Raw genomic sequence first — 27,418 nt, 5'->3', positions numbered from 1 at the left:
CGAGATAATTGATGATGGAGAAGAAAGAGAAAGAGAAAAAGAAAAGAGGAGAAGAAATTCTAATAAAAAACGAAGAAGGAAGAGGAGAAGGAGAAAGAGGTGATGTTGATGACGACGATAACGAGAGAGAAAAATTACGAAGAAGAAGAAGAAGAGACACGGAGAAAGAAGAAAAAGAAGAAAAAAAAAAGAGACACAGAAAAATATATAAAAATGTGTGAATATAAATGACTTGTATGATTTGTATGGAAAAACGTTTGTACTTGGAGAATAATTCTTACTATTATAGTGCACCGTGTCGTAAACTCATAGTCCACATTCATGTGTATTCACGAAGATAAAGGTGATGGAACAATCGAACAAGAAACGACCGCAACCAATGTATCATTTTCATTATTTTCTGTTTATAAAATATGAGGCCTGTAGACTCCCTTCACTAGTCCAATATCACAAACTAAATTAAGCTGATAGCGGATACATCTATAGTAGCGATCCGAGACTTCATAATGCATGACCCAAAATTAAAAAAAAAAAATCATAATGGAGTTCCACACTTTATAAGTGTGTTTGATTTGCATTGTTATTTTTATTATTTTCTGTTTATAAAATTTTGTGAAAAACAAGAAGTACTAAAATTGTAAATACTAAAATTTTATTTTTCATTTTATTTTTTTAATAAAATTCTAAAAAAATTTACAAAAATTTTAAAAATATCTCTAAATTTTATTTTATTTTATTTTAATTTTGTTCCACAAGTTTTCGATTTGTATCAAATATACCCAAACCGCTAATTTTTTTAAAATTTAGGACCAAATCATAAAATCATTAACAATTTCATGAAAAACAACTTTCAACACAAACAAATCAAACATAATTTTCATGTATTTTTGTTAGATTAGTCTTAAATTTTTTGAAAATTTAGCTATTAAAATATATTTAATACAAATCAAAAATTTTTAGAACAAAATTAAAACAAAATAAAACTTACAGATATTTTAAAAATTTTAGTCAAATTTTAAAGACAAAAAATATACGTTGCCCTAAAAATAAAGTAAAATAAAAAATAAAGTAAAATAAAAAACCAACCGCACCTTAATAATTTCATGGGGATCCGAAATTGGCAAGCTAGCCTAGTAATTGTGTCCCACCCAACCAAACATTAGCCTTTTTTTCCCCTTCTTAATTTGCCAAATAAAACTAAGAATAATAGTAATATCCTAACTTATTTCAATATCCTAAGAAATTTTTAATGAGATATTTTAGTCTTTAATAAATTTTAGTTATTAAATCAATCCCCAATTTTTTTATTTGTAAACTAATCAATCATAGGTCGTGGTCGTCTTCTAAAAATTTTAGAAGAATCAATCTCATCGATGAAAACTCTAAAAGAAATCAAAACTCAGAATTCTAAAAATTCTTAAACAGTTCCCTCTGCATAACAATTAATCTTTTTAGAAAAATCTTTTTAGAAAAAATGTTCGATGAAAAATTCATTAGTATTCCTCTAAAACCAAGGATATGCTTATAAAGAGCACACAAAAATAGATTCAATTAGCCATGGGTAACGGTAAGCCCAAAAGTTTTGTTAAGAGGCTTAACCCAAGAGCTTAATCATTGACAGTTATGTTCGCTTCTCTTTGAAATGTTCTTGAATCAAAGAGAACCCTAAGTACTTCCAACATTGGAGCAAAATTGGATTATGATTCCACGTTTTTGGATGTTGCATTTACTAATTACTAACTTAGATTACAATCTCCATTACATAGGCGGCCGAATGGATGCAACCTACACTCCAATGCTACTTTGACAAAAGCTGCTTGACGTGGAAGGAAAACAGTGAAGAGAAGAAAGAAAGACAATAAAGACCAAAGCTACTATGACCACCGATTAGAAAATGTTAAAGCCATTGTAAAATGCTCTAATCACATCTCCCTGCACTTCTATTCAAAAGACAACAAAATACTCCCCACAAAACGGTCCATAAATGTATAACTTGATGCCCCAAATGAACACAAGCCACAACCAAAAGCATCAAGCATAACCGGATCAAAATCACCAAACCCTAAAACAATCAATTTCTATTATAAATGCCAGAAAATTAAAGGCATAACAAACCCTTCATTCTTGTAAACCTATCACTATCACCTTAATATGCCGCATTTCAGATAAATGTTTTTAAATAAGCAGCGTCCAATTAATCTGATCCCCACCTCAAATTTATAATCAAACATCCAACAGACAAATTAGACTAAAGTACGAGCCAAACACTTCAACTAACCCAGCTCAAGTATATCATAATAATAACAACATCCAACATCTTAAAATAGTCCAAAAACCAAAAATGTAAAAAGCATAAACCCTAAAATTATTCAAAAATAGAATAATACCCTAGAAATCAAGCGGTGAGAACAACAGCACCACCAGCCTCCTTGATCTTCTTCTCCGCAACCTTTGAAACAAGCTTGGCCTTCACGACCACAGGTTGGTTCTCAGGAAGAATCCCCTTCCCCAAAACCTTGAAGTAACCGAATTGCGTGACGTCAATCAACGGCGCCTTGGTACCGTCCTTGGAGGCCTTATCCTTCAACTCTTGAGGAACCAAGGACCAGAGTTTGTCAATGTTGACGATAGGGCAATGGAACTTGTTGCGGAGCTTGTGGAAGTACCGCATACCGACCTTGCCGAAGTAACCGGGATGGTACTTGTCGAAGAGGATGCGGTGGTGGTGCATTCCTCCGGCGTTACCACGACCTCCCGGGTGCTTCCGGTGCTTTCCAATACGCCCGTGGCCGGCGCTGACGTGACCTCTCTTCTTCCTGTTCTTCTTGAATCTCGTCGTCATTTTCTCTCTTTGTTTGCTGCTGCTGCTGCTGCTTCTGTGTGTGATAATGGAGCGGCCACAGGGGATGCAATTAGGGTTTAGGGATTTATACGCGAAGCCCATCCATTTCTCCTGATTTTACCAATTTGACCCTTTTCGTATAATTTTAAACCTTATTTTATTTAGAATAATAAATAATTACCTATTAAAGAATGTTAAAAATAGATATTTTAGTCTCAAAAAAATTAATATACAAAAATATTTCCATAATTTTATTTCTATAGATAAATCAGTCTCTAATTTATTTTTTTTTTAGAGTAATTATCCAGTTTCTAAAAATTTTAAAAGCTGACATTTTAATCCAAAAAACATATAATACATAGATCAATCCCAACGTTTTTCTTCCTTAGACATAATAGTCTTTCGTGAAAAAAAAAAGTAAATTAAAATTATTATTATTATTATTATTATTATTATTATTATTAATTGCACAATAATACAGTACCATAATTTTTTGTATGTTTTGAACAAAAATAATGATAAATTTATTCATTAGATTCTTTTATATATATAGTCACTCAATAATAATAATAATAATAATAATAATAATAATAATAATAATAATAATGTTCAATAAAATTAGGGAAAACGATAAATAGGTCCCTGACTTTTCAAACTTTTGACAAATGCATCCCTGACAAAATTTAAATACAAAAAAGTCTCTAACTTTAACAAACGGAGGACAATTTAGTCCTTCCTTCTATTTGCCTCTCATACACCTAACGGAACTGGCTGACGTGGCTGAAACAGTTTTCAGGTGTCCGTTACGGTGCCACGTTGGAAGGGGAAAAAAGTTCGAAGGACAAATAAGTCCTTGACGTCATTTTACAAATAAAGTTCGAAGGACAAATAGGTCCTTGAGAATTTTTTTTTCAAAATTAATAAACTCATTTCCTAAATTCTCTCATCTACCTCTCTCCATTTTTATATTTCTCTCTATTATTTTTACTCTATATATAATTATATTTTATATTATTAATTTGACAAATCAAAATATGTCATTCGATATTTTTTTACAATTAAAATATTTTAAATGTAAAATTATACACATTAAATTATTTTAAATTTTAGATAACGAATATTAAAATTAATTACTAATAAAAATTAGACTTTTTCATATAAAAATAATAACTAAAAATCTTATTATTTAATTTTTTATCTGCAGATATCTTGGTCTTCTTAGTCAGAAACCTTTGTCAACTTACGACTTTTTTGTAAAAGTAGTTTTATTTTATAAATCTTTTGTGTCATGCATAATTTATACTGTTAGAACAAAGTGAACTATAATTTAAAAAAAATATTCTCGTAATGTTATTATGCATAAAAATACTAGTTCTAATATAATACACAAATGCACTAATGCTAACTTAAGACATGAATGATGCACAAATGAACTAATGCTAACTTGATGCATAATTGAACTGATGCTAACTAATGCCACTGGTACGATGAAAACTGAACTAATGCAATTTAACAAATTCTAATATAATACACAAATGTACTAAACTAAACTAATGCAATTTAAGAAAAAGAGTAGAAACATAACAAGCCCAATTTCTACAATTTTAATACAAATAATTTAAATTGTAGAATAAAACAAGTTAACTAGATTTCAAAATATAAGCATAATTTTATCAGAAATTATTTTTAATATGGAAAGAAAATTGGTGTTTTGGTTGAATATTGACATTTGAAGTGTATTACAGTATTGTGAAAATTATTCAACACGCCCCCACGTGTTGGCTAAGATGCTGCCACGTGTTCAACACGCCCCCCACGTGTTGGCCAGAATGATGCCACGTGTTCACCACGCCTCCCACGTGTTGCACCACGCCCCCCACGTGTTGACTTCCCACAAAAAAAATCCACCCATCTATAATTACACCACATTCTCCCATTTTCAACAAAAACACCAATATTTTTTCCATATAAAAAAATAGCCTAATTTTATAAACTAAATTCTCATAATAGAAGCATAATAGAAGTATAATGAAAAAAAAATTCTCAAGGACCTATTTGTCCTTCGAACTTTATTTGTAAAATGACGTCAAGGATTTATTCGTCCTTCGAACTTTTTTCCCCTTCCAACGTGGCACCGTAACGGACACCTATACACCGTTTCAGCCACGTCAGCCAGTTCCGTTAGGTGTATGAGAGGCAAATAGACGGAATGACTAAATTGTCCTCCGTTTGTTAAAGTCAGGGACTTTTTTGTATTTAAATTTTGTCAGGAATGTATTTGTCAAAAGTTTGAAAAGTTAGGGACCTATCTGTCTTTTTCCCATAAAATTATTAGAGATTGTTTTACAAGAAATTCAAGGTTAAATCATTCGATATTTTTGTATTTAATATAATCAAAAGATGTTTTATTTTAAAAAATATGTTTGTAATAAAGGATAAATCGACGGAGGACTGTTATGTCTGATAAAAAAAACGTTGGAAATTGATCTGTGTATTAACTTTTTTTGGGGACTAAAATGTCCGCCTTTAAAATCGTTGGGGACTGATTTGGGTAATTACTCATTAATTTATTTATTTTTTGTTTAAAATTTTAAAAATAAAAAAATAAATTTACAAAATTTGTTTTATTAAATATTACTGGACTTCATTTTATTTTTCTACTTTAAATAAAAAAATTTAATCTTATAATTAAGAATTCAAAAATAAAAAAATTTATTTTTTAACATTTTAAATTTTTTAAAAATATTTTTTTGGTTTTTTATTCATCGAATAATAATCCATTATAATCAATCAACAATATCTCAAATTCAATGCCTATCCTAGGGTCTCTAGCCTAAGTTTTCATATTACATTACATTTTAGATATATGAAACCGAAACCATATCTTGGCCGATTTCCCATTCAACCCAGAACACTTTCAATTTCACTTTCCTTAACCTTCAAGACTCCAACACCTTTCAAGTAGATTTTTCAACACCACAAGCCTACTCCAAGCTTTCCAAGACCTAAGTTAAGCTCTAACATACATAATACATTTTCTAATACACATAATATACACCCACACATACAAACTCAATCATTAATCACAAAATCTTAAGTGTTTCACTTAGGGTTAAGGATCTTATCTTCAAGCTAATTAGATCCTATAATATCAAAGAGTTTAAAATCTCAACACTTTTACTCAAGAATTTCGAATTCAAAGGGCTGGAAAACTGGAAGAAAAACGTGGCTTACCTCAAAAATAAAGTTATGAGCTTTGTAGAGCTCAGAGCCGCGGTCGCGTAGCCATAAACGGTGCGGCGATCGGAGCTTCGGATCAAAAGTTACAAGAATTTGAAGGTAAAGCTAGATTTTTGTTTTGGAACTCTCTTCTTCTCTATTTCCTTAAGTTCTCAGCATGATTGGCTCATGAGGGAGGAAGAAGATGTTGAGTTCCTTTGTTTAATGAGATTTGGGTTGGGCTTTGGGCCCACTTTGGGTCCGGTTGATGCACCACTATTTCATGGTATACTTTATGTTGAATTGAGTGGATTTTATCCATTATTCTTATACTTATTCATAGAATTCGCATGTTTTATATTTTCCTTCCTAATTTTGTGCTATGATTGAAAACATGCTTCTTTGGTCTTAAATTTGCTAATTTTTAATCCTCTTTTATTACCATTAATGTCGTGATATGTGTGTTAAGTGATTTCAGGTTTTCTAGGGCAGGAATGGCTTAGAGGATGGAAAGGAAACATGCAAAAGTGGAAGGAACACAAGAAATTGAGGTTTTGGGAAGTTGGCAGCGATGTGCACGCATGGACGACGCGTACGTGTGACCGGTGCAGATGTCAAGCGACGCGTACGCGTGGATGATGTGTACGCGTGACCAAGAATTTGTTCAGCGACGTGTACGCATGGTTGACGCGTACGCATGACAGAGCGTCACGTGCTGCACTTAACAGAACTCACTGGGGGTGATTTCTGGGCTAATTTGGACCCAGTTTCTAGCCCGAAAATACAGATTAGAGGCTGGGAGTGGAGCAGAATCTAGGATATATCCATCATTCACGTTTCATACACATATTAGTTAGGTTTATATGTAGGTTTCTAGAGAGAGAGGCTCTCTCCTCTCTCTAGGTTTTAGGATTTTTAGTCTTGTTCCTTCCCAAATTCAGATTTCTACCTTATTTTAATTTAGTTTTCTTCTACTTTTATTTGTTCTAGTACTCTAGTTTATCTACTTCTCTTGTTGATTCCTTTATGTTGCCAATTTAGTTTATGAATTCTTCTTGTTCCCTTTAATCCATATTAATGCAATTTATATTTTCATGTTTATGATTGTTTTCTTTAATTTGTTGTTATTGTTTCCTCTTGCAATTGTTAGTCTTAGAGTTTGCTAGGTCTTGTTAGTTTTTTATGCTTTTATTTTATGTCTTCCAAGTGTTTGATAAAATGTTTGGTTGGGTTTTAAATTAGATTTTTCTATTCTTAACTTGGATTGATTATATAGAGACTCTTGAGTTATCAAAAGTCTTTTGTTGATTGGTGATTGAAGATTGCCGGTTAGCTTAAACTTCACCAAAGCTAGTCTCTTACTATGAGTTGACTAGGACTTGTGGACTCAAGTTGATTGTATGCACGTGACCTTCCTCCATTAGTTAGAGGTTAACTAAGTGAAGGCAATTCACATTTACCATTACAATAACGATGATAATGAGGATATGACTTCTAATTATCAATCTTTGCTAAGAGCTTTCTTAGTTATTAGTTTATTTTCTTGCCATTTTACTTTCTTGTTTCTTATTACAAAACCCAAAAATATACTTTTCCATATCCAATAATAAACATATTTCCCTGCAATTCCTTGAGAGATGACCCGAGATTTGAATACTTTGGTTAATTTTATTGGGTTTGTATTTGTGACAAACAATCTAAACGTTGATTGAGGTTTAATTGTCGGTTTAGAACTATACTTGCAACGCGATATTTTTGTGAAAATCTTTACCGACATTTTTCCCATCAATTTTTGGCGCTACTGCCGGAGAATTGCAAATGTGTGCCTTATTATTGGGTTTTGTGAATATTGTAAATATGTTTGCCTTTTCATTTCCTTGTTAGTTGTTGCTAGCTTTAGGAGTTTATTTTCATTATTTTTTGTTAGTATTTATTTTTATTTTCTCTCACTATCATGAATTCTCACTCCTTTGGCTATGAGTGTGGTTACAATTATGTTCTAGGAAGTAGAGATTACAATGAAGGCTTGCATCAAGGATGGGACAATCAAAGATGGGAGGAGCCACAAGGATTTGATCAACCCTCTTGGCAACAACCTCCTCTAATGTACTATGAGCAACAGCCATTCCAATATGCATATCAATCCAATAGCTATGGTGGATCCCGTTGTAGTTACCAACAACCCCCACCATATACCTTTGAATCTCCTCCTCAACATAGTTTTGAACCACCATACTCACAAGCCCCCTACCACCAAACACCTCCATATGACCCTAATCCATATCCACCATACCAACCACCTTATGAGCCAAATGAGCCATACATAGAGCCACCCTAATTCCAACATAATTACTCCCAAGAACCACCACCTCAATATACACCACCTACAAAGTATGCGAACTTTCAACCACAAGATGAATTTTCCTTTCCACAACAACCCTCCATAGGGGAATATCCATATCCATCAATCCAATAGCAATATGATCCTAATTATGTTAGCCAAGTGGAATAAGAGCCACGGGATCATTTTAAGGAAGCAATGGATCGACTTCAAGAAACCATCCATCAAATGGAGCGAGAGGAAGGCCGAAAAGCACACGAAGCTCTCATGGCTAACATTGCCAAAACGAAAGCCACCATCGACCCATGAGGCTCATGCAACAAACAAAGTATTTTCACAGATGAATGTGGAAAGTCAACCGAAGATCGGAACATGAAGGAGATCTTGGAATCTGAACTTGAGAACAAGTGACTGGAGTGTGTTGTGCAACAAGTGGAAAAAATAGAGAGTGTTGAACCGCCACATCCATATCATGATGAACCACCCTCCTATTATGAACCCCTTCTCCCAATCGATGAACCTTTCCATCCACCCCAATCTCTAATGAATGACACCCTTGATCTTATTTTTCAAGGGCAAAGAGAAATGCTAGGGATGACACTAGAATTCGTGGCTGCTGTGACCAAGTTAGTAAGTCGATTTGCTTCCCAACGTTTCGACACTCAAGGAACTCCCATGGCTACATGTGGAGAATCTAATGAAGAACATAGCATGAAAGAGAAACTAGGAACTCCGGTGGAAAGTGAGGAATGTGATTTTGTATTGGAACAATTGGAGGAAGCCATAATTGTTGAAGAGGAAGAAGTAGTTGAAGACTTAGGAGATGCTGAACATCCATGGGAATCTAGAGTTGTAGAGTATTCCTCCAAGAAGCTTGAAATTAATGTTGAGGAGGGTAGTACACAACCTCCAAGGCATATTCCTTATGAATAATTGGATGGGATAGATCAAGAGGCAAGTTCCTTTGGTGATGATGATCATGAATCAAGCCATCCTAATACTGAATTCGCATCCACAAGTGAATCCCTTGAGTTTGAAGAACCTTTTCCCAATGAAATTGAAAACAACATTGAGGTAGATTTCTCTCAACCTCATATTTATGATTTGAGTGATAGAGAAGAGTTGGATGAACTCAGTGAGGAAGAGCTTGAAAGTGAAGAATGTTTTCAAAAGGTGGAAGTCCTTCGGCAAGGTTGGACGGGAGTTGAATATGCTTTGTCAAGATCGTTGGAGACTTTTCTACCTAGGTTGCCGTCTACTCCTTCATTTGAGTGGGTAAAACTTATCTCTATAGGCTTTATTGTCCCACTTGAGTATGGTATTCTTGAAATGGATGGCCAACTTAGGAGGCTTTGTGGAATTAAGCATAAGAAAAGGATGTTTAGTGGTTGGAGTTACAAATCAAGAGTCATCAAGGTTGCGATTTCAAGAGCTAGATGCAAGGGTTGAACTAGTGATCAATTAGTTGGATCTAAGAGAAGAGTTTGGTACTTCATTGAGAATTTGGATTGCTTGCCACCCGGTTGGAACAATGATGATCCACTTAAAGACGAGTGTAGAAACAAGATTTGGGATCCCGGTATACAAGAGGATCAACTTTGGAAGCTCAAAACTTGTGAAGAACTTCATCAAGGCTTGGTGAATTCACTTGGAAATGTTGGAGCTTATTGGAAGTCCAAGCGTTGGTGGAAGTTTTAAGATGAGTTCAAGCACAAGGCACCATGACAAGGAGCTCACTAAATGTCCAACTTAAGGACTTTAACTAAAAGTGCTAGGTGGGAGACACCAATCATGGAAAATTCTTCCTATTTTCCCTTTTATTTATATTGGTAATAAATTGAATTTTTCTTTTTAATTAGGTTTATTTAGTTTAAGTTGTGATCTAGCTAGTTAAATAACGTTTGGATTTACTTTGTGGTAGCTTGTTAATTTTAAAAAAAAAGTGTGTCCCACGCGTGCGCGTGACCAACGCGCATGCGTCACATGCGACGCTGCAATCTTTGGTATAATGAACAGAGAGTTGTGCTGGAACCATACGAGTGGGGTGCCAGGCACACAATCCAACATACGCGTGCGTGTCGATGATGCGTACGCATCATTTGCATTTTTTATCTTCCATGCGTGGGTGTGGGCGACGCCCACACGTCGTTTCTTCATGCTGCCTCTGGTAAACCAAACAGAGAGTTGCGCTGGCACTATACAAGTATTGTGCAAGGAGCACAATTCACGCCCACACGTATGCGTGACTGACGCGTACGCATCACCTTCTCATTCTGCAACCCACGCGTGCGCGTGGGCGACGCTTACATGTCACGTCTTCTTCTCCTTTCTTCTTCTTTCTTCTTCTTTCCTCTTCCTTTCTCACTTTCTTCTACTCCCTTCTCATCCTTATTCACTTTCATTCTCTTTTACTTATTGCATTTGCATACTTTAATTCATTCCATTTTAACTTTGTGCATGTTTTTATCTCCTTTTCTAGGTTTGCTATTTTTCCATTGGTGTTAAATTTTCTTACACAACTGTTGAATATTTTTTTCCATTGTTTTGGTTCTTAGTGACTTGTTTTACATTGTTGGGTGATATTATTTATATGTCAATGCTAATCTTCTATGACACTTGTATCCTTGTGCATTGATATGGACTCATATTGTCTTTTATGACCTACTCTTTCTCCCTTATTGTTGTAATTCTTGCACTATGGATATGCCATTCACCTATATTATTTTCTCACTTGCATGTTGTAGCTACCATGTAGTTGAGAACCTCATTATTATTTGGCATTAGTCCACCCATATTTTATCTGTTTGCATATCTTTGTTTGTGGGGTATCCTTCTTCCTTTTTCTCTCCTTTCAGGATGGTCACCAAGGAGGGAAACAGAAAAGCTTTCGAATCGGGCGACAAACAAGTCCCTCCGCATAACCTTTTGGAGGAATTCATTAGTTGTAGCAACCCCAATCAACCTTGCTCTTCTTTGCATGCATCGAGGATGGTGCAACCTTTAAGTGTGGGGATGTCAATGCCGACTTCCGTGGGTAACTACTTCCTTGTCCAACACCAATGTTGAATTTTCTTTGTTAGATTAGTTGTTGCATTGCATAATAGATTGCATGTATAGTTAGTTGCTTGCATGTATGTACTACTTGGTTGAAGTAATAATTTCTTTTCCAAGAAACTATTTTAGGCATTTCACTAATTTGAATTAAATTTTTTGTTAAACTTGCTTGAAGAAATTTAATTTGGAACATGGTTTTAGAGCTCGAACACACAAAACCAGTGAGATTTTGAACCTATTTGATTGGTTGTATCTTATCAATCAATGTTTTATTTTGGTGTGTGTTGTTCTCTCTAAAATTGTGATCTTTGTCTTGTTTAATTCTATATTTCCATTATTTGATGTATGCATACACTTATGTGATTGAGGCCTTTGTTTTATTATAGCTTACATACCCATATGACCTTACCCTTTCATTATCCTTTGTAAACCCATGTTGAGCCTATTTTACCCGATTTATTCTTTATATTAGCACTTCATTAACTCTAAGCGGAAAACAATAATGTCCTTAATTTGAATCCTTTGTTAGCTTAGACTAGTGAGAGTGCTCATGATTTAAGTGTGGAGAAGTTGGATTTGAAAACATCTGGTTTAGGAATTAGGTATTGTATATTTTTGTGAAAATCTGAAAAAAATAGTTGAGCACATATTCTTGCATTCAATACCTTAATCATATGCATTGACAAAAACAAAAATAAAAAGAAAAAAAAAGAAAAAAAAGGAAAAAAAAAGAGCAAATAATAAAAGGGGACAAAATGCCCTAAAGTAAATGGTGGTAGCAATGCATATGTACTGTACTCATATTTGGGATGCATGAATATGTGGCAAAAGATAGTTAATGGGTAATTAGATGATGGGTGGAAAATGACGGTCAAGAATCTCTGATAAAAATAGCATTGTAAGTACAGTCTTAACCGACGAAAATTCTACTATCAATTTAGAATATGTCACAATTAAAAATGAATAATCGGGAGTAGAATCCCGGGTCGTTTCCCAAAGAGTTGACACAAGATGCAAATTATTGGTTAGGAATTTCCTGAATGTTTTTTAAATTGAGAACAGAAAAATAAATGGCTAGGAATTAAAGCAATGAATAATAACAAGAGGTGTTATGTATTTAAAATAAAAAGCCTTGGTTAGGGGAGAGTTATTGGAGTTTCTATCCTTGTTGTCTTTTCCAAGTATGATAGTAAATGTTCATTGCTTCCACTTAGTTATCCTCTGGCAAATTAAGGAAAGTCAAGTGGTTGTACTAATTTTGATTCACAAGTCCTAGTCACTTCATAAGGAAGGACTAGAGTTGATGAAAATTGAGTTAGCCAGCAACTCCCAATTACAGACCACTACTTGAGTATCACAAATCAAGGGATCCCAATTAATCAACCCCTAAGCCAAGTTGAGAGCTTTAAGTCATTAACATGAATGCCATTTTCATAAATATATAATAGGAGTAAATAAAAGACATGGTAATTATGAGAAATTAATCAAATTAAAAATGGCACGAATAATAATTAACAATGATCAAACACATACTAAAATTAAACATAAAAATAATTCATTGCATTAATAAAATCCAAAAGTAATAAAATCCAAACATGAATTCAAGGTAATTAAATGGAAAAACAAAAGCAATAGAAGTAATAGGGAAGAAAATTATAAGAACAATGATTCCAATTGAAGGTAGCAGCAGCTCTCTCGAATCCAATTCAAAAGCAAAACTAAGAAATCAAAACCCTAGAGAAAAGTAAGTGTTTCCCTCTCTAGAATTAAAAAACTAAAACTAAACTAAAAATGAAAATTGAAGTGTGTCCAATCTCAGCTCTACCCCTGCCTCTAGCCTGTGTTTTCGGGCTTGAAACTAGGTCCAAATCAGCCTAAAAATCACCCCCAATGAGTTTTGTTAAGTGTAGCATGTGACGCTCTGTCACGCGTACGCGTCAGCCACGCGTGCGCGTCGCTGAACTTCTGCGCTGGTCACGCGTACGCGTCAGTCATGCGTACGCATTGCTCCTCGCTTTTTAGCTCTTTTGTTTCTTGTGTTCCTTCCACTTAGACATGTCCCATCTTCATCCTTTAAGCTATTCATGCCCTGTAAACCTGAAAATATTTCATAAACACATCACAACATCGAATGGTAACAAGGAGAATTAAGAGTCAACACTTTTAAGGCCTAGGAAGCATGTTTTCAATCATAGCATAAAATTAGGAAGGAAATGAAAAACATGCAATTTACATGAATAAGTGTGAGAATAGTTGACAAAGCCCACTCAATTCAGTCCAAAATATATCATAAAATAGTGGTTTATCAAATCTCCCCACACTTAAACATTAGCATGTCCTCATGCTAAGCTCAAGGAGACCAAAAGAGTGAAGGGGAAAATATGAGACTCATGCAATGCAACCTATTTATATGAATGCAACTACATGCTAAAATGCTTATACCTACTTGGTTTAAAGTAAATAAATTCTCCATGAACAAACATAACTGGATTCCACTAATTTAAATCTGATAAACTACTATTTTATGATTTATCTTGTGCCCAATTGAGTGATTTTATCAATTCTTTACCCACTTATTCATATGAATTTGCATGATTTTACAATTCCTTCCTTGTGATATGACATAAGTGAAAACATGTTTCCTATGCTTTAGAAATATTAAAATTAATTATCCTTTATTACCATTCGATGCCGTGATCTGTGTGTTGAGTACGTTCAGGTTTTATAGGGTAGGAATGACTTAAAGGATGGAAATGAAACATACAAAAATGGAAGGAAAGCACAGAATAGAGTTTTTGAAGAAACAGGCAGTGACGCAAACGCGTGGACGATGCGAACGCGTGCTTTGCACAAACTGGCATCTATGCGAACGCGTACATGACGCGAATGCGTGACTCACGAAACACAACTGACACGAACGCATGACTGACGCGACTGCGTGGAAGAGAAACACTCCAGATGACGCGACCGCGTGATCCATGCGGACGCGTGACGTGCGCGATCTGCAGAATTTATAGAAGTCACCCCCAGCGATTTCTGGACCCTTTTTGGCCCAAATCAAAGCCCAGAAAACACAGATTGGAGACTACAAAGTGAGGGAATCCATTCATTCAAAGGGGAGCAAACAATTAATGAATATTTCACAATTTTAGGATTAGATGTAGTTTTTAGAGAGAGAGGTTCTCTCCTCTCTCTTAGGTCTTCGGAATTAGGATTAGGATTTAGGATTTCTATTATGTTTAGACTACTTCTCTTCATCACAGGTTCAATGTTCCTTTTATTTGTTTTCCCAATTTAACTTATGAACTATTCCATGCTGGATTTGATTTCTTTTATTAATATTTGAGGTATTTCAGACATATGACTTTTATTTAGTTTCTTATATTCTTGGTTCTAGTTGATTAATTGGTAACTCTTGAGTTGTCAAACTCATCGTGATTGATAATTGATATATTTGCTGATTGATTTAGATTCTTATAACTCTAGTCTTTCCTTAGGAGTTGACTAGGACTTTAGGTGTTAAATTGATTTGTCCACTTGACTTACCTTCATAGTTAGAGGTTGACTGAGTGGGAGCAAAAATATAATTCTCATCACCATTGATAAGGATAACTAGGATAGGACTTCCAGTTTTCATACTTTGCCAAGAGTTTTATTAGCTATTGATTTATTAATTCTTGCAATTTATTTCTCTTGTTCAAACCTTTTCAAAACCCAAAAATATTGTTTTCCATAACCAATAATAAATCATACTTCCCTGCAATTCCTTGAGAAGATGACTCGAGGTTTGAATACTTCAGTTTATAAATTTTATTGGGTTTGTTACTTGTGACAACCAAACGTTTGTACGAAAGGATTTTCTGTTAGTTTAGAAGCTATACTTACAACGCGATCATATTTTTATATTTCTTTACCGATAGAAAATCCGATCGTCAAAATGGTGCCATTGCCGGGGAATTGCAAATGTGTGCCTTATTATTGGTTATTGTAAATATTTTTCCTTTACTTGTTTATTTGTTTTTGTTTTCCCTTCTTATTTCTAATAGCTACTATGAGTTCTCACCCCTCTCGCTTTGAGTTTGGTTCTACTTTTGTTGAAAGGAATGGAAGCTACAATAGGAATATGCATCAAGGTCTAAGCAATCAAAGATGGATGGAGCCAAGAAGATCTGATCAACCCTTTAGGCAACAACACCCTCCGAGATATCATGGACAAAGACCATTCTACAATGCATACCAAGCTGATAGGTATGGTGGACCCCCTTGTAGTTACCAACAAGCCCCACCCTGTGCTTATAAACCATCCTCTCAACATAGCTTTGAACCACCACACTCACAAGCTTCCTTTCGCCATTCACCACCGTATGATCCTTATTCACCCCAATTCCAATCCTATTACTCCCAAGAACCACCACTTTCATATGCACTGTGTCCATATTCATCGACCCAAGAATCACAGGCTCGCTTCGAAGAATCAGTAGATCAATTTCATGCAACCCTTCATCAACTGGAGCAAGCAATAAATCAATTATCTTCCAGACATCCGGATACTCAAGGAATCCCCATGGCTTCATGTGGAGAATCTAATGAAGAACGTAGCATGAAAGAGACATTAGAAGTTCCAGTAAACAGTAAGGAGCATGACTTTGTTCTGGAACAATTGGAGGAAGCCCAAATTATCCAAGAAGAAGAAGTATTGATTGAAGATTTAGGAGATGTTGAACCTCCATGGGAATCCAAAGTTGTGGAAAATTCCGTCAAAGACGTTATAATTGATGCTAAGGAGGAGAGTGCACAACCCCCAAAGCAGGTATACTATGAAGAACTGGACGGAACAACTCAAGACACAAGTTTCCTTGATAATGATAATCACGAGTCAAGTTCTCCTAGTAATGAACTTGCATCCGCAAGTGAATTCTTTGAGACAGAAGAATCTTCCTCGAGTGTATACGAAGATAATGCTGAGGTAGATTTTTCTCAACCTCCAACTTATGACTTGAGTGATGATGAGGAAGAAATCGAAGACTTTGATAAAGACATGGTTGACATTGAAGAAGTTTGCAAAGAAGTGGAGGAATTCACAGAATAATACAAGGGAGTAGAGCTTGCAGAACCACTGGAAACACCTATCCCAAGGCCATTACCGCCCAATACAAACTTCAAGTGGGTAAAATCCTTAGCTTTTACCTTTACTTTTCCACTTGAATATGGTTTACTTGAAACAGATGGCCAGCTTAGAGCTCTTTGTGGCTTTAAGAGTAAAAGGGAAATGACTCCCACTCAGAGCTGGTATGCGAGATTCAATGAGGTTTCACACTTCAATTTGAGGTGCAAGGATTGGTGTCAAGCTCAATTGAAAGGGTCTCGAAAGCTGTTTGGTTGCTACAGTAAGAATTCAGATTGCTCACCACCCAGCTGGAAAAATGCAGATCAAGACAAAGACGGGTGTAAAAGCAAAGTTTGAAATCCTGGAGTCTGTTCTGACATTCAGCACACTGGAAGCCTGAGAACTTGTTTAAAACTGCTCAAGGGCTTTATGTGCCTTTTTTAGGACCTCGGAGGTTGTTGGCATTCCAAACATTGGTGGAGATTTTTGGATGAATTCAAGCACAAGCCACCATAACAGGAAGCTCATCAAATGTCCAACTTAAGGACTTTAACTAAAAGTGCTAGGTGGGAGACAACCCACCATGGTATGATCGTTCCGTTTTCAGTCTAGTCTGTTTTTTTTTTTTTGAATTTTGATTGAACCTAGAATTGTGCATAACATTCATTGCATTTTGCACACTGCATAAAAAAAAATCACCCCACACGAGTGCGCAGGCCACGTGTGGGCATGGAATGGAAATCGGCGTAAAGATCCAGCCCAGAAAGTTGGGCTGGAATCGTGCGGCTGGTGTGCGTTTAGCACAAAACGGCCCACGCGTTCGCGTCCCTGACGCGACCGCGTCAATTGCACAACACTCATCCCACGCGAAAGCATGAACGACACGTCCGTCGCCTCCCATCCCCGCCGACCACTACCACAGCCCCACAACCATCGCCCCCTTTTTCCTTCCCTACCCCTCCCTTAACCTAACCTAGCACTACATACCCACCCCTGCCACCACCTCGGACCGCTACCGCGCCACCCCTCCCATCACCACCGTGTCAGCAACACCACCACCACATTCCCACTATCTCTCTGATCCATACCTCTGTTCATACACATACCAGGTTTCATCGAACACCGATTCCTCTATCCTTAGTTAGTTAGTTGCATATTTTTCAGATTCTGTTCAAATTATGATAGTTAGAGATGCATGATTGTAGTGGATTCTAGGTGGTTAGGTAGCAAGGATGTGGTTAGTGAATTTAGGCCTGATAATTGTGCCGTTCTTGTTACCTGGTTTATCTATTTCGCAATTCTGATTTTACTGTGATGATCATATTGTTCATATATTGTTCTTCTATGTTTCACGCTGCTGTTACACTGTTCTTTCATGTTCATGTTATTTGTGTCTCTTTGCAGCATTATTTAATTTTATATGAATTGATTTTTTCTGCTGTTTATTTCTCGGGAACACCCAATTTTAGTCGAAATGTTGCCCAATTTTCTGTAAATTGTTTCATTTTTACCCCATTCATGTATTGGTTTTGGCGATTTAGAATTTCGCACATCTTGGCTACAACCAAACCAATTCATAAATGCACGGGCTAGCATTCTTATTCCTTTTAATTCCCTGGTTAATAAACTGCATTATTGATGATTTTATTTTAATTTGCACCTCTTGCATCTATCTGAATTATCATCAATAAACTGATATATTTGCTTGAATATGAGTTGATTATTCTTTAAATTTATGGATTTATTGTTAACTAGGACACCCATCATCATGCCACTTACTTTAACTTTCTTTTTACTAACTCACTGCCTTCACTTTCTAACTTCCTTTTTACCTATTAACCATTTTAACTTTCTAACTTCTCTTTTTACCTAACTACTTTAACTTTCTAACTCAGGGCATGATCATTGTTTTTCCTATTTAACTTGAATTCTGCTACTGCTATATTTTGGATTGTACTTTTTCTTTTCATACTTTTTCACTCGAATACAATCCAAAATGCACATATATTTAACTCATTTCATGCTTTTCTTGTTCTTTTACCACTCTGTGCTTATATTGCAAATATTCTATTTACCTACTTGTTTTCCTGCTTTTGTTCTTCAATTATATCCTGGAATTTCTACTTTTCAGGATGTCTGACCCTCAAAAGCAAAGGAAAAGGAAAAGCAACCACTGGCAAAAGAAAAAGAGGCGAATCTTCTATGACCATCCTTGGCATCTTGCATGATGATTCCTGGCGGGAGAAGAACTTTACCCCGCAGGAAAAGGCTGATCAGTTAGTACCTACAGCTGACCTAGTAAATTTACAAACAAATACTGTGAGCTGAAGTACCAGTTTTTGCCACATCCATGAACCTATACCTGGAAAGGACACTCAAAATTTCAGAAGAACTCAAGCAATACACTTCAGACCAAATTAAACAGAGAGGCTGGTTCTTCCTAGAGAGAAACTTGACTGAGATCAACTCATCCTGGGTCAGAGAATTCTACTGTAACTACTTTAAAACATCCCTGGATGTAGTACAACTCAGAGGCAAATAAATTCTGGTTACTGAGGAAGTCATAGAAGACATCCTCTAGCTCCCACCTAAATCAGATCAGCCAGACTGTTACCAAAGGGCTGAAGAAGATATGTGATTCATGAGATTTAACTGGGATGCAGTGAAATGGACTATAGCTCTTGATCCTACTGTTCCATGGGTCATGGGAAAGAGCACAGTGGTACCTAAGAGAATCAGGCTAATATATCTGAATGATGAGGCTCGACTTTGGCAGTAGATTCTGAGTAACTACGTAATGTCGAGCACTCATGAGACAGAGGTGCCAGCTGCTATGATTACCCTCATCTGGTGTGTGATAGAGGGTAAGGACCTATATCTGCCTCACTTCATCCGGCATTACATGGCCAGGGTCCATATCAGAGGCACCCTCCCGTTTACATTCCTGATTACTCAGTTGGGTCGTCGAGCTGAGGTACCTTGGGAAATTGCTGATGAAAAGCCATCCGCCGCAGACTGCAGGAAGATCATCCCTCACAGTAGGAAGTTTCAGGCTCTAGGCTACCGACCTCCTTTTCTCACTGACTCTACTGAGGCAGCTACGTCTTCAGCTGCCCTTTCAGCATCCATTGCCCCAGCTCCATCCATTGCACCCCCACCTACTCCTAAGCCAGTTTATCTTCTGGTGCACCGACTCTTTGACCACTTAGACTAGATGGAGCGCCGCCATCGGTAGCAATTTGAGAGGTCTGAACGTCGCAACAGGCGACATTATGAGAGGTCTGAGCATCGCCATAAGCGACGCTATGAGCACCTCAAGTTGATGATCCGATCCAGTGGCGACATCCCCTCCGAGCCTGACACACCATCAGAGACATCTAAGGAGGACGCGAGCGATCATGAGGAGGAGGCACATACCCAGGCTGAGCAGGGAGGACCTGAGCACACTGCACCACACCATGAGGAGCACCACCAGCTACAGGCGCAGATCCAGAGATTCCTCTACAGACAGAGCCTCCGCTTCAGCAGGGCTCCTCCTACACTCACAGAGACTGCAGACCGTCAGCTTACCACTGAGACACCAATAGCCTATCCTTCCAGAGATCACACTTCTTCACACCCAGTTTGAGTGAGCATCGAGGATGATGCTATTATTTAAGTGTGGGGAGGTCGCCATCTCTGGCATATATTTTTTGGTGAACCACTATAAGACTCTTCTATCTTATTTTGTTCATTTTCTGTATTTTATTTGCATATTTTTCTCTTTTTTTTTGCTTTTGCTGTATTTTTGCATTCTGCACTTTGGGCTGTATATATCTTAGATATTTTAACTTAATTTACACTTTTAGACTACTAGTTATAATCAAGTGGATTAATTAGTATAGTTTACCCTTTTAGCATATGATAGTTTGGTTTAATTAAAAATAAAAGGAGTAAACTAGAGACTTTAGCATAACAGAATAAAAATAATCCACACACCTTGTATATATAGCATTACATGTTAGTTAGTTAACAACATTTCTTCAAGGAGGAACACTAAGATTTTAAGGGCCACCTTAAGATTTACATTGAGTTGAATGGAACTCTTGATTTCTACTTGCATGACATACATAACTGATGTATGATTTCTGAGCTAGAGAATACACAACCTGTGAGTTTTGAGCTTAATTGTATGGTTACATCAAACCATAAATTTCATTCTTGTGTGTTTCACACTTCTTTTCTATGCTTGCAATCTTTATTTTGTTTTAATCTATATGTCCAATATAGAATATAGATACATACCAAGAGATGATTGAGGCTATTAATTGTTTTTGCTCACTTATCCCAAATAGCCTACCCTTTCAATTACCCTTGCTAACCCCCTTGAGCTTTTTGACCCCCTCTTCTATTTTATAACTACATTACTAGCTTTAAGCAGAAAAACAAAATAAAAATCCCAAGTTGAATTCTTGGTTAACTTAAGATAGATAGTGTGTATAATTTAAGTGTGGGAAATTTTATGGGAACATGGGATGATAGAAACAAAGTAGGGATTTAAATTGAATAAGTTATTTCAAAAATTTGGGAAGCATGCTCATGTGAAATCAAAATAATTAAATTACCATGTGCATTAAAAAAATAATAAATAAATAAATAAATAAAAATTTTAGTATTTAAATAAGGGGATACAAAAATTACCCCAATGCAATTATAAAGAATCAATGCACATGGGACAAAAAGTCAAAAATAAATTTGGTGCATGAGCATGTAATACAAAAGTGGAAAAATTTGGGTAAGTAGGTAAGAGAACTTTGAAATTATAAAGCATGTATGTTAAATGAGATCTTAGACTAATCAAAGATTCACTTTGTTAGCTCACTTAGTCTTATATGTACACCATTACCCTTACCTTAGCCCCATTACAACCTGGGAAAAGACCTCATGATTTTTGTATGTCTATATTCAATATTTGTTGATTGGTTAGATGAAAAACAAAGTTTTAGAAAGCATGACTAGAAAAGAAGAGAGTGATTAACCCCAAACACTGAGTGATTAGAGAGTAAACACGAAATCCAGTGAGGGTTCAACAACTCATTCTCATATATCCATATTTAATTATTTATTGTCTTGCAAGTTGTGAACTATCTTAATTCAACTCAATCGTAATTGTGCTTTAATATGATTTGGCTTTAATTGTGCATATATGATTCCTTGAAGATATGAATAAATTTAACTACATGTAAGCTTTATATATAAGTGAATAATAACTAGAATTGCATGACTCATTTAGGTAGTTGCATTTAGAATAGATTGCATTGCATAAGATTCCACCATTTTACCTCCATTCTCTTTTCTCTTGGATTTAGCATGAGGACATGCTTATGTTTAAGTGTGGAGAGGTTGATAAACCACTATTTTATGATTTATCTTGTGCCCAATTGAGTGATTTTATCAATTCTTTACCCACTTATTCATATAAATTTGCATGGTTTTACAATTCCTTCCTTGTGATATGACATAAGTGAAAACTTGTTTCCTATGCTTTAGAAATATTAAAATTAATTATCCTCTATTACCATTCGATGCCGTGATCTGTGTGTTGAGTACTTTCAGGTTTTATAGGGCAGGAATGACTTAAAGGATGGAAAGAAAACATACAAAAATGGAAGGAAAGCACAAAATGGAGTTTTTGAAGAAACTGGCAGCGACGCGAATGTGTGCTTTGACGCAAATGCGTGACTCGCGAAACATAACTGACGCGGACGCGTGATTGACGCGACCGTGTGGAAGAGCAAAACTCCAAATGATGCGACCGCATGACCCACGCGGACACGTGACGTGCGTGATCTGCAGAATTTACAGAAGTCACCCCCAGCGATTTTTGGACCCTTTTTGGCCCAAATCCAAGCCCAAAAACACAAATTAGAGACTACAAAGTGGGGGAATCAATTCATTCAAAGGGGAGCGAACAATTAATGAATATTCACAATTTTAGTATTAGATTCCTATAACTCTAGTCTTTCCTTAGGAGTTGACTAGGACTTTAGATGTAAATTGATTTGTCCACTTGACTTACCTTCATAGTTAGAGGTTGACTTAGTGGGAGCAAAAATATAATTCTCATCACTATTGATAAGGATAACTAGGATAGGACTTCCAGCTTTTGTACTTTGCCAAGAGTTTTATTAGCTATTGATTTATTAATTCCTGTAATTTATTTCTCTTGTTCAAACCTTTTCAAAACCCAAAAATACTGTTTTTCATAACCAATAATAAATCATACTTCCCTGCAATTCCTTGAGAAGACAACCTGAGGTTTGAATACGTCGGTTTATAAATTTTATTGGGTTTGTTACTTGTGACAACCAAACGTTTGTACGAAAGGATTTTCTGTTGGTTTAGAAGCTATACTTACAACGCAATCATATTTTTATATTTCTTTACCGATAGAAAATCCGATCGTCAAAATCACACAACAAAGCACAAGTAGACTTGCAAGAAGAAAGCTCATGAAAGCCGGAAACAAAGAATTGAGCGTCAAACCCTCACTGGCAGTGTATATACTCTTATTACTCTAGTGTTTGAGGGTCGAGTCTCTCAGTTCTCTACTAATCTTGCTTTCTAAGGCTTGCTCTTCTTCTACCAATCAACAAAAATTTGATGCACAAATACACATATCAAGAGGTCTTTGCAAGGGTTGTAATGGGGTTAGGGTCAAGGTAGGAATGTATTTGGTTAAGTGGACTAAAATTAGAATCCTTGATTAACCTATACTTCCCACCCAACTTAAGACGTTTCATGTTATCACAATACAAAGCCTTGGCACCCATTAACTATTTTTCCACAAATCCATGCACCTTGATGTCTTTTGAATACAAATTATATGCATTAATTTAATTATTTCACTTGGGGCATTCTGTCCCCTTTTTATTGCTTCCTCTCTTTTTTTCTTTTTTTTTTTGATATGCATAAAGGAGGTAGTGCATATGATTAAAGTGATAAATGCATGTACAAGTGCCCAACTATATTCACATTTTCACATAGGAATATAAAATACCCAATTTCATAAACATGTATTCTCCAATTTAATTTCTCCACACTTAATTCATGTACACCTCACTAGTCTAAGCTAATCAAGGATTCAAATTAGGAACATTTTTTTCCGCTTAGAGTTAGTAATATGCTAAAATAAAGAATAAATAGGGGTAAAATGGCTCAACATTGGGTTGCAAGGGGAATGATAGGGTAAGGCCATATGGGTATGTGAGCTAAGTGAAACAAGGCCTCAATCACATAAGTGTATGCATACATCAAACAATGGAAATATAGAATCAAGCAAGACAAAGATCACAATTTTAGAGAGAACAACACACACCAAAATAAAACAATGGTTAATAGATGCAACCAATCAAATAGGTTCAAATTCTCGCTGGTTTTGTGTGTTCGAGCTCTAAAACCATGTTCCAAAATGAATTTCTTCAAGCAAGTTCAATAAAAAATTTTAATTCAAATTAGTGAAATGCTATAAAATAGTATCTTGAAAAAGAATTTACCACTTCAACCAAGTAGTACCTAAATGCAAGCAACTAACTACTCATGCAAGTTATTCTGTCTACCAAAAGAGAATTAAAATATTGGTGTTAAGAGAGAGTTGTTACCTTCGGGAGTCAGTTACCGACCTCCCCACACTTAATGCTTGGCACGGTCCTTCGTGCTATCAGTGATCCGCAAGGTGTGTCCGGGATCGCCACTTCCAATGGCCAAATAATGGGGGGACAGTGGTGCCTCCGTATCCATAGCTTGATTGCTTGCATTGCCATCACTGGAAGTAGAGTCCAAAGTGTCGGGTTCTTTCATAGGTGGGTGAGTAGAACTAACGAGCTCCTTTAAGTAGTTGTATCGGTGCTTATTGTGGCGCTCAATTTGCTCTATCTACCGGCCGTGCCGGTCTAGCCTCTCCAAGATCTCAAGGAGCAACTGGTTGTCGGATGGTGGTGGTGCATGAAGTGTTGATGGTGGTGGGCCAGAAGATGATGGGGCTTTCAAAGACAGGTTGTCATTCAGGCTCTTAGGTGGTACTTGTGGCATGATCCACTTTCCATGGGGGACTAGTTCATCTGCTGAGGGAATTTTACTCTTTACGTCATCTGGTTCATGCGGAATGCCAGCTGCAGATGCGAGTACCATAACCAAGGCTGGGAAGGGAATGTAACCAGCTGTGTGAACTCGGCCCATGGCCCGGCGGAGGAGTCTAGGGATGTTGACTGGCCTCTCAGTCAAAATGCACCATACAAGCACTGCCATATCCCTGGTGATAGAGGACTCATGAGTGCTCGACCAGACAGAGTGGGATATGATCTGTTGCCATAGACGAGCCTCATTTGTCAAATCATTAGCTAAAAGCCCCTTTGGGTTAACCTTGCTTTGCCCATAAATCCAAGTACTTCTGGGCTTAGCAATTACCTTAAGGACGGGGTCCCAATCAAAAGTATAACCTTTGCGGGCAATTTTCGCTTCTTGGAATGCATCCAACCCTTTCGGATTTGGTAGGGTACCAAGCACTCGGTGAAGAGCATCTTCTGAAATAGGAACTTGCTTCTGACGCATGTAGATTGAGTCAAGGATCGAAGAGTGGTAGTTAGCATAAAATTTGTCAACCCAAGACAAGTTGACTTCAATTAAATCTCAGTTTAAGAACCCCCAACGTCTCTTCTTCATTCTATCCTCCACATATTGTATTAAATGGTCCGGTACAAAGAGGAGGCGCTTGCGGTGGAGATTCCGCTCCATAATATTAGCATGCATCCTTTCACAATAACGGTTGGCGAATCGTGCTGTATCCTTAGCAAGAATCTTCTTGTCTGACTCATCAATTCAAATATCCACTTTTGATTTCTTAGAAGGCTGCGGATTTTTGGGTGACTTTGATGCTTGCCTTTTGGAAACCGTTTTCTTAAAGGATTTTTTCTTTCCTTTCGCAGGTGTCATACTGAAAATAAGGGAAGAGGAGAGTTGTGAATAAACAAGTAAGGATAGTGAAGAATGCATTAATAAGATAAGTGTAGTGAAAAAGTAGCAAAGAATACAAGAATACAAGCAAAGTTAAAGTAAGGGTTCATTGAAACTTTTTCACAAACATGTGGTGTGCATTGTATTATGCAACAAGCAACTGGATAAAACCAACATATATCACCATGAAAAGAACAAAAAATTATATCCAATAGAGCAAGTACCACCAAACAATCCAATGAATTTATAAAAGGAATAGTGATCCAATACGAATTTCAAACATACAATAAATTGAAAAGAAAATAACTAAGACTAAGCAATAAATAAGAAAATAAAGTGCAACAAAAAGAAAAATAACTTAGTGAGATGTAACTAAATTAAATGAAAATAGAAAAGATAATTATAGAAGAATGAAATCTTAAATGCAAGAGGAAGTGGTGGTAAGTGGAAGTAATGAAAGAATATGGGAAAGAAAGAAGAATAGTGAGATAAAGAAAAAGAACGCCGGAGAATGGTGGCCGCCAGAAAAAAAGGGAGGAAGAATAGTGAGTAGGGAAGAAGAAAGAACAAAGAAGGAATTGAGGAGAAAAGAAGGAAACAAAAGAAGGGGGAGAACAGCGCAAACTAGGTCTGCGTGATGGGATTTTAAAATCGGGTAGTGACGTGTAAGCGTCGTCCACGCATACGTGTGGAACGTGAAAAAATGAAAGTAATGCACGCGCACGCGTCACCCAAGCGTATGCATGAGGTGAAGTTGTGCGTTTAGCACGTTACCGGCATGGGCTCAGCACAACTCACTGTTCGAGCCATGCGGGAGGCACAGTTCCAGCATCACATAAGCACAAATTTTGGGGACGGGGTGAGGCGTATGCGTCGGCCACGCTTATGCATGGAAGCGTCGCATGCCTGGCACCTCTTCAGTATGAACCTGGCGCAACTATCTATCCAGGTCATGCTGTGGCATCGTCCTAACACGAATATAGCACAAATTGAAAATGGGCGTTGATGCGTACGCGTGACTCGTGTCTGTGCCCTTTGCCCATTTCCCGCACGGCCCTAGCACAACTTTTTGTTTGGTCGTGCGGACGCGTCATTCAATCACCATTTTTGCATGGGGCCTGTCCGCGATCTCACGCGTGCGCGTCATCTATGTGCACCCGTGGAATATATATATATATATATATATATATATATATATAACTCCAAATAAAGGTAAACATGCAGATGTGAAAATTAACACAGGCATAAATAAACTAGAACCAATAAAAAGGAAGATCATACCATGGTGGGTTGTCACCCACCTAGCACTTTTCTTTAACGTCCTTAAGTTGGACGGTCCACAGGCTCAACCCTCATCCTTTGTTGGATCTTCAAGAGGAAGATCTCCAACTCCTTGTTGTTCTTCACTTTTGCACCGTGATACAGCTTCAAACAATGGCCATTGACTTTGAAGAAGGTGGGGCTTGAGGGGTGACTTAGGTGGACAACTCCATACGGTTCCACCTTCTCCACTATGTAAGGTCCATCCCACCTTGACCTTAGCTTGCCCGGCATTAACCTCAACCTTGAGTTATAGAGAAGGACTTAATCCCCAGCTCTAAACTCTCTTCTCTTGATGTTCTTGTCATGTACCACTTTCACCTTTTCTTTTGTAGAGTCTTGAGTTCTCATATGCTTCTAGTCGAAGCAAGGTTCTGAAAACCGAACCGGTCATCGAACTGCTCTAGCTACTGGTTCACTGGTTCATAGGTTCAACCGGTTCGACTGTGGTTGAACCAAAAAAACCGTTTTATAATAAAATAATAAATAAAATATAAATAAACACATGAAAATATAATTATACTCTAATGTAAACTTTAAAATA

At 36.6% G+C, this 27,418-nt stretch overlaps 1 protein-coding gene across 1 annotated transcript; it reads right to left on the bottom strand.

Annotated features, from left to right (window-relative positions):
- Positions 1 to 2,194: 2,194 nt before the first annotated feature.
- Positions 2,195 to 2,963, bottom strand: LOC112805773 (large ribosomal subunit protein uL15x). Its single transcript, XM_025848110.3, has one exon. It carries the CDS (start codon positions 2,942 to 2,944, stop codon positions 2,396 to 2,398), a length of 549 nt encoding a protein of 182 aa, XP_025703895.2. The 5' UTR covers positions 2,945 to 2,963; the 3' UTR covers positions 2,195 to 2,395.
- Between the last annotated feature and the right edge of the window lie 24,455 nt (positions 2,964 to 27,418).

Source organism: Arachis hypogaea, chromosome 1 (genome assembly GCF_003086295.3).
Source record: "Arachis hypogaea cultivar Tifrunner chromosome 1, arahy.Tifrunner.gnm2.J5K5, whole genome shotgun sequence".
Classification (NCBI taxonomy): domain Eukaryota; kingdom Viridiplantae; phylum Streptophyta; class Magnoliopsida; order Fabales; family Fabaceae; genus Arachis; species Arachis hypogaea.
Note: the sequence above shows the minus strand (reverse complement) of the source record. Positions and strands in the feature narration are given on the sequence as shown.

What these genes read in the sequence shown, in the direction of transcription:
- LOC112805773 (XM_025848110.3), bottom strand. Translation starts at nt 2,944, where the DNA reads ATGGGCTTCGCGTATAAATCCCTAAACCCTAATTGCATCCCCTGTGGC.